Source organism: Populus euphratica, unplaced genomic scaffold (assembly GCF_000495115.2).
Source record: "Populus euphratica unplaced genomic scaffold, PopEup_1.0 scaffold1087.1, whole genome shotgun sequence".
Classification (NCBI taxonomy): domain Eukaryota; kingdom Viridiplantae; phylum Streptophyta; class Magnoliopsida; order Malpighiales; family Salicaceae; genus Populus; species Populus euphratica.
This window is the reverse complement of record NW_011500937.1, coordinates 21017-28894: the sequence shown is the minus strand read 5'-3', so window position 1 is coordinate 28894 and position 7878 is coordinate 21017. Positions and strand designations below refer to the sequence as shown.

At 32.8% G+C, this 7878-nt stretch overlaps 1 protein-coding gene across 1 annotated transcript; it reads left to right on the top strand.

The window, feature by feature from the left end:
- Positions 1 to 1212: 1212 nt before the first annotated feature.
- On the top strand, positions 1213 to 5296 carry LOC105116855 (probable 1-deoxy-D-xylulose-5-phosphate synthase 2, chloroplastic). The gene is made up of 10 exons (XM_011014351.1): positions 1213 to 1438; positions 1563 to 1730; positions 1956 to 2120; positions 2220 to 2370; positions 2560 to 2831; positions 3034 to 3307; positions 3414 to 3721; positions 4028 to 4309; positions 4396 to 4680; positions 4815 to 5296. The coding sequence occupies exons 1-10, from the start codon at positions 1355 to 1357 to the stop codon at positions 4965 to 4967; spliced, it is 2142 nt and encodes a 713-aa protein (XP_011012653.1). The 5' UTR covers positions 1213 to 1354; the 3' UTR covers positions 4968 to 5296.
- The last annotated feature ends 2582 nt before the right edge of the window (positions 5297 to 7878 follow it).

The window sequence follows — 7878 nt, the reverse complement described above, 5'->3', positions numbered from 1 at the left end:
AAAAATCTTTAAAATAATATTATTTTTTAAATAGCTAACCTAATAAGATTTTGGATTTGGATTTAATACCCCCAGAGAGAAATAAAGAGGCCCAGATTTGTTCGGAGAATCTGGTACCTTCATATGCATGAATGGAAGGGGACAAATTTCTGACCACATAATATTTCTGAGCTTTTTTACTTTGTTCCATTTGGATTACCTTAGAAAAAAAATATTGAATTGTTTTTTTTTTTAATTAAAACCAATAATTCTGATTTTCTTATCATATAACTCTCCTTCAAGAGGAATCAAAAATTAAGCTCATTCAATCTTGGGTTTATATTCTGTTTGTGGACGGGTGCATCAATGTCGCATTAGTTTCATAATATAATTGATGGTGGGACCCTAAGCTTATATGTTGACACGTGAGTGGATAAATTATCTTATGCTAACTGCAAGCCGGTGAGGTGCTCTGTCTCCGGTCCGATTTTGAAATTTCCGCCCACCATCGGCGAAAGGGTTCATTTGGAGCAAAGCTATAAAAAGAAATCTTTTAAAATAATTAAAAAAATATTTTTTTATTTTTTTAATGCATATTTATAAGTGATGTTTTGACCTCTCCTTATTTTATACATGAGATCGAAATCTTTTAAAATAATTAAGAAATATTTGTTTTTATTATTTTTTAATGCATATTTATAAGTGATGTTTTGACCTCTATTTTATACATGAGATCTTCGAGATCAATCCTCATTCATACGAGGTCTCCAAAAAAACTATAAAAAAATATTTTAAAATAATTAAGAATTATTATTGTTTTCTATTTTTTATGTAAATTTATAAGTGATGTTTTGAGCTATTTTTATTTTATACATGAGATCTTTTATTAAATGAGGACAATTTTCATTTAATAAAAAATTATTATTATTTCTTATTTTTTATGTATATTTACGAGTGAAGATTTGAATAATTTTCATTTTATATTTAAATTTTTTATTAAAGGAGCGAAATTTTTATTTTGTAAAGTATAATTTATTAGTTACCCTTTAACTTAAGCCGGCTGTAATATTCAGATATTTCGGGAAAATAAGATTTTTTTTTTGAATTCCTCACTCCTGTTTATTTTGCCTATAAAAGTTCCTGCTTGACCTTGAACTGGATCAACCCTCCAGCTGCATCTGGCAAATCCACTATTGCCATTGCTAATAAACTCTCCACTCCTGTTTATTTTGCCTATAAAAGTTCGTGCTTGAGCTTGAACTGGATCACCCCTCCAGCTGCATCTGGCAAATCAACTATTGCCATCGCTAATAAACTCTATCCTCTAACAGCAGAACCAGCTTTGATTTTATCATCTTTTGCATATTAGGAGGAAATGGCAACTTCTTCAGTTCTTGGATCACGTTTTCTTCCTAACAATTTTCTTTCTTCTCAACCCACCTTTACTAATCTCTCTAAGGTAGCTATAATTACACTAAAAGAAACAGTTCTTCCTTCACACACGCGCACACACATATTCTGATTCTTGAAAGTATGAGAAAATGATGTATGATGCCCCTTTTCTCTTCTCTTGTTCTTTTCAGTTCAATGGAGTAATACAGGCTTCCTTGGACAATAATTCAAGGGATCAGTTGAACAGATACCGAGAAACAAAACAGAAAAGGTCCCTCAACTTCACCGGAAACAAGCCCTCTACTCCCGTTCTGGATACCATTAACTATCCAATTCACATGAAGAATCTTTCCGTTCAGGTGAGGAAATTAAATCAAGTTGTCTGGTAATCTTTCCGTTCAGGTGAGGAAATTAAATGCTAGTGGCTTCACGTTAAGAAGTTGTTGATGTGACATTTTGTACATCACAGGTCATGTTTGATAAATCTAGAAATTTTTGTCAGTTAAGGAAGTAATTAAAATGGTTTTGGGACGACACCTACACGAGTCAGTATCTCAAATGATGTTTTGTTGATAAAACTGCAGGAACTTGATAAATTGGTTGATGAATTAAGAGAAGAGGTAGTATACACAGTGTCAAAAACAGGAGGTCACCTAAGTTCAAGCTTAGGGGTGGCAGAGCTAACAGTGGCACTTCATCATGTATTCAACACTCCTGAAGACAAAATCATTTGGGACGTTGGTCATCAGGTGAGCTGTTTAGGATTTGCAGAACTACTAGAGTTTGACAAATATAATTTACTCAATTTTTCTGTTTTGTCAAAATCACTGGATTTTATGTATTTGCAGACCTATCCACACAAGATTTTAACAGGCAGGAGATCGAAGATGCATACAATTCGTCAAACGTTTGGCCTTGCAGGGTTCCCAAAGAGGGAGGAAAGTGAACATGATGCCTTTGGAGCTGGCCATAGTTCTACTAGCATTTCAGCTGCCTTGGGTAATTATATTTCTTTCTTGTTTTTCCATGTCACCGTGACAAATGCCAATCCCTACGAGTATCTCGGTGGTATACAAATCTAACAAATAGCACTCGTGTAAACATACGAAAGATATAAAGTTCAGGTGAAGACACTATGATCTATAGCTAGATTTGATTATGAACATATTAGAATTCCAACCTTTTCAGGTATGGCTGTTGGTAGAGACTTGTTAGGGAAGGACAACCATGTAATTGCAGTTATTGGTGATGGTGCTATGACGGCAGGACAAGCATACGAGGCAATGAACAATGCAGGCTATCTTGATTCAAATCTCATCATCATCTTGAATGACAACAGGCAAGTTTCTTTGCCAACTGCTACAGTCGATGGCCCTGCACCTCCTGTTGGCGCTCTGAGCAGAACCTTGACAAGGTTACATTCAAGTAGAAAGTTTCGCCGATTACGCGAAGCTGCAAAGGTTAGTTTTGGACTCTTCTATCAAGTTCAAGCTTAATACCACATCAAAATAAATGCAAAATTCATATCGTGGTCTAATTACTGTTTCTTGGATCATAAGATCTTTTAGCTCAAGTGTAATCCCAACAATTCTTCGATTCAGTAGTTTCCCGAATTTGTGGGCTCGATCAAAATCATTTTATCTGCTCTCAATAAATCAACAGGGTATCACGAAACAAATTGGGGGGCAAACACAGGAAATTGCAGCGAAAGTGGATTCCTATATGAGAGGAATGACAGGAGCATCTGGCGCATGCTTGTTTGAAGAGCTAGGACTATATTATATTGGTCCAGTTGATGGCCATGATGTGGAAGACCTTGTTGATATACTAAAGAAGGTCAAGGCATTGCCAGCACCAGGACCTGTTCTTATTCATGTTATCACCGAGAAAGGAAAAGGTTACACTCCAGCTGAAGTAGCAGCTGATAAGATGCATGGTACAACTTACCGTTCCTTAAAATGATACTAATAATAATAAAATCTCTATAGTTGTCTGTGAAGTCATTCCTTTCCAATTAACCTAACTAGTCTTGTTTTCAATAGGTGTTGTGAAATTTGATACCAAGACAGGGAAGCAATTGAAGTCGAAATCAAATACTCTATCGTACACCAAGTACTTTGCAGAGTCTTTGATAGCTGAAGCAGAGAAAGATGATAAAATTGTAGCCATCCATGCTGCTATGGGAGGAGGAACAGGACTTAATCTGTTCCAAAAGAGATTCCCATACAGATGCTTCGATGTTGGTATAGCAGAACAACATGCTGTGACCTTTGCTGCTGGTCTGGCAACTGAAGGACTTAAGCCTTTCTGTGCCATCTACTCTTCTTTCCTGCAAAGGGGTTATGATCAGGTGAATAAAATTACTAATGCACGCAAGTATTTTTTTATCTACTCTGTCTCCATAGAAGGTCCCTGGAGGAGTAACTCAAGAACTCATTGAATTTTCTCCATTGTTCCATTAAATATCTGTATTTCTGTGTAAGAGTAATTTTTATAGAGAGAAAGCTTCCACGAAAATTTCATATTTTCGCAAAACGATATCTTTTAATTTGCCTGTGACACTTATAAAATTATGTTAACAGATGCCTGTTTCATTTTGGGGCATTTCTGGTGCACATCTTTAATTAAAGTTTTCTTGGTGCTGCTGGTGATGCAGGTAGTTCATGATGTAGACCTTCAAAAACTTCCAGTAAGATTTGCGTTAGACAGGGCTGGCCTTGTGGGCGCAGATGGTCCAACCCATTGCGGTGCCTTTGACACTACTTTCATGGCTAGTTTACCTAATATGGTGGTCATGGCACCTTCGGATGAGACTGAACTAATGCACATGGTGGCCACGGCTGCAGCCATCGATGACAGGCCTAGTTGCTTTCGATACCCCAGAGGAAATGGCATTGGTTCCATTATTCCACCAAACAACAAAGGAACTCCTTTAGAGGTATCTAAGCACAAAATCAGTTACCCATTTCTCTGCTTTTACGCATACTACTTGCATGGTTTGCTAAACAAGAACTTGGTTTATAGGTTGGCAAGGGAAGAGTGCTTAGAGAGGGAAGCAGGGTGGCTATTTTGGGTTATGGAACCATAGTTCAAAGTTGTATGCAAGCAGCAAAGCTTCTTGAAGAGACGGGCATCTCAGCAACAGTGGCTGATGCAAGATTCTGCAAGCCTCTCGATGGAGAGTTGATCAGACAGCTAGCTCAAGAGCATGAGGTCCTAATCACGGTCGAAGAAGGATCAATCGGAGGCTTCAGCTCTCATGTTTCTCATTTCTTAAGCCTGAATGGACTTTTAGATGGAAATATCAAAGTAATTCTAACAACCTGATCTTCTTCTCACTTACCCTCTCTCATTTTTTCCATTATGTTGGATCATTCTTCGATTTCCTCAACATGCAATTGCTTATAAATTGTTATTCTTCCTTTTCAAATATGTTTGTGCAGTGGAGGTCTATGATGCTCCCAGACAGATATATTGACCATGGATCTCAAACAGACCAAATTGAAGAGGCAGGACTCAGTCCAAAGCATATTGCATCAACTGCTATGTTACTTGTAGGAGGGTATACGAACAGCCTTCACTTTTTCCACTCATAGATGGGCAGTTCCCCCACAATCTGTATGATATATAGGCCTATAAATTAAACTATCGGTCCCCTAGCCCAGGAATTGATGGCCTCTGTTGACCTAGTAGGCAGGTGTAGTTAATATGTTATACATACCACCAGGTCTCCAGAGAGAAAAACAACATTAAAGTAGGGGAGATGCATGGGAGGATAAGCTTTATTCATTATATATATTTATTGTGTAAGAGTGAGCCATAGTTTTGTGGTGCCTAATGGATACAACTCTGTACCTGAACATCTTCAATTGTTCTTGAGTTGTTTTAGGACATTAGTAATTAAAAAAAAATTCATCTTCAGAACGGTTGTTTTTGTTGGGATGTTTTATCTTTCAACAGACGAGTTCATGAAACTGTGTCTCGTATGGTTCCATATTTTTCATGGAATTTAGGGTAAATTATAATAATTACAAACATCATTTAAAAGTTTGAGGATTTTACTAAAAACTTCTTCGCATTTAATAAAACATTACACAATCCCCTTTGGTACTAAGAAAGCTAATGAACTATATCTAAAAATTAAAAAGCATAAATGATGTTTGCAGCAGAAATTAATAATTTACTGTAATAAGAATTATTATGGGCTGATAATATTTTCACTATATGAATTGTATCATTTGACACTATAGTAAGAATTATGGTAGATTATAAATGTTTTTATTGTATATTACACTATTTGAATTTATTCTTTATTTATTAAGCATTGTGGATTAAAAAGACATAATGGTAGGGCTGCCCTTACCACATAGTTGCAAAGATTGCAGGTGGTGGGGTTATCTTTTTAGTTAGGAAGAAAATAATCACTTTAAAATTTAGTGGGTCTGCACGATCCAGGCTGCAGATACCTAGCACTCGGCTTCAAGTTAGGACATTAGGGTCAGACCCATGCACCTGGCTACAATATAAAAAATAAAGGTGGATTGCACTATTTTGAATCACTGTGTACTAGTTTTTTCACTATGGATTTTACTATTTAAGTTTTCCTTTTGCTAGGCTCTTTCAAAACATATGAGAGTGGACACAGACACATTGCACTATAGACAATATTATAATCATAAACTGTTATTATTGTGAACATCACTATAAAGCCTTGGGGGCTGCTCCTCTGCTGTATTTTGGTCAATAATTACAATTATAGGCATTGTCTCCTTTGCTAAAAGTTATTGGACATAGCTTTTAAATCAAGCCCAAAACATTTTCATATAGAGCAATAGTGTTGGGTCTGGTTGAACCAAACCCAAAATACTTTAAAATAGGGTTAGGTTTCGCTGACAGCCAAACTCACAGATCTTAGGGTATGACTGTGTAGTCATACTTAAGAATATTATTATTTGTAATATAACTATTTTAAATTTTATTATTATTAATATTAAAAATATTATTTTTTATTATAATTATAAGTATTAATATAAAAAATAGATTATTTGTGTTGTAAATATTATTACTTTTACTATAATTAAAAGTATTAATATAAAAAATAGTGTTATTCATGTTATAAATATTATTATATTTACTATAATTAATAGTATTAATAATAAAAATAATATTATTTGTGTTATACATAATATAGAACCCTAGGGGGTATTGTCTCCTCTAACAAAAGCTATTGAATTTGACTTGGGAGCTGGACTCAACAATATCGGGTTTGGCTGCCAATCCATGCCTAAAATACTTCCAAAAAGAACCAACAACGTTGTGTCCTGCTAGACCAACGGACCTAATAGTATTGGGTATGATTCAGTCAGATCAAAAACACTTCAAAAAAGAGTTGGATTTGGCTATGCAGTCATACTCAATGATATTATTATTTGTATTATAAATATTTTAAATTTTATTATTATTAATATTAAAAATATTATTATTTGTAATAAATATTATTTTTTAATTATAATTAAAAGTATTTATATAAAAAATAGTATTATTCGTATTATAAATATTTGTATTTTTATTATAATTAAAAGTATTAATATGAAAAATAGTATTATTTGTGTCATTAATATTATTATTTTTACAATAATTAAAAATATTAATATCAAAATAGCATTATTTGTGTTATAAATATTATTTTTTATTATAATAAAAAGTATTAATATAAAAAATAGTATTATTTGTGCCATAAATATTTTGATTTTTATAATAATTAAGAGTATTAATATAAAAATAGTATTATTTATGTTATAAATATTTTTATTAAAATTATAATTAAGAGTATTAATATAAAAAATGGTATTATTTGTGATATAAATATTATTATTTTTATAATAATTAATAATATTAATATAAAAAGTAGTGTTATTTATGTTATAAATATTATAAGAATTTAGGTCGAGCAAGTTTAATGTTATTATTAATACTGTAAATATTATTATATCTATTAATATTATTTAATTTATAAAAAATATATAGAATTGATTTGAAGTATAAAATTAATTGTTGTTGTTGTTGTTGTTGTTGTTATTAATCTAGGTCAAACATCCTCTTCCAGACCTAAAAAAATTAGGTTTAGAAAGGAACACCTCACCCAAAGAGCTTAGGTGTGGCTAAAGTGCAAACCCAAATTTATTGGGTTTTGCACCATGCCTAACATAAGAGTATTTGGTCTTTAATTAGGACCCAAGACTAATAGATCCTGTGTCAATACTCAATTCTCTTGTAATGAACGTGAAGACCTAGGGTTAATGGATCCTGAGTCAAGACCCAAGGTTCTTAGGTTGTAGGTTTTTAAATATAATTATTTGTATTATAATTAAAAGTATTAATATTAAAAAAAGTATTATTTATGTTATAAATATTATTATGTTTATTATAATTGATATTATTAATAAAATAATTAAAAAATTAAAAAAATTATTATCAATATTGAAAAACAATTATAGATTTGATTTG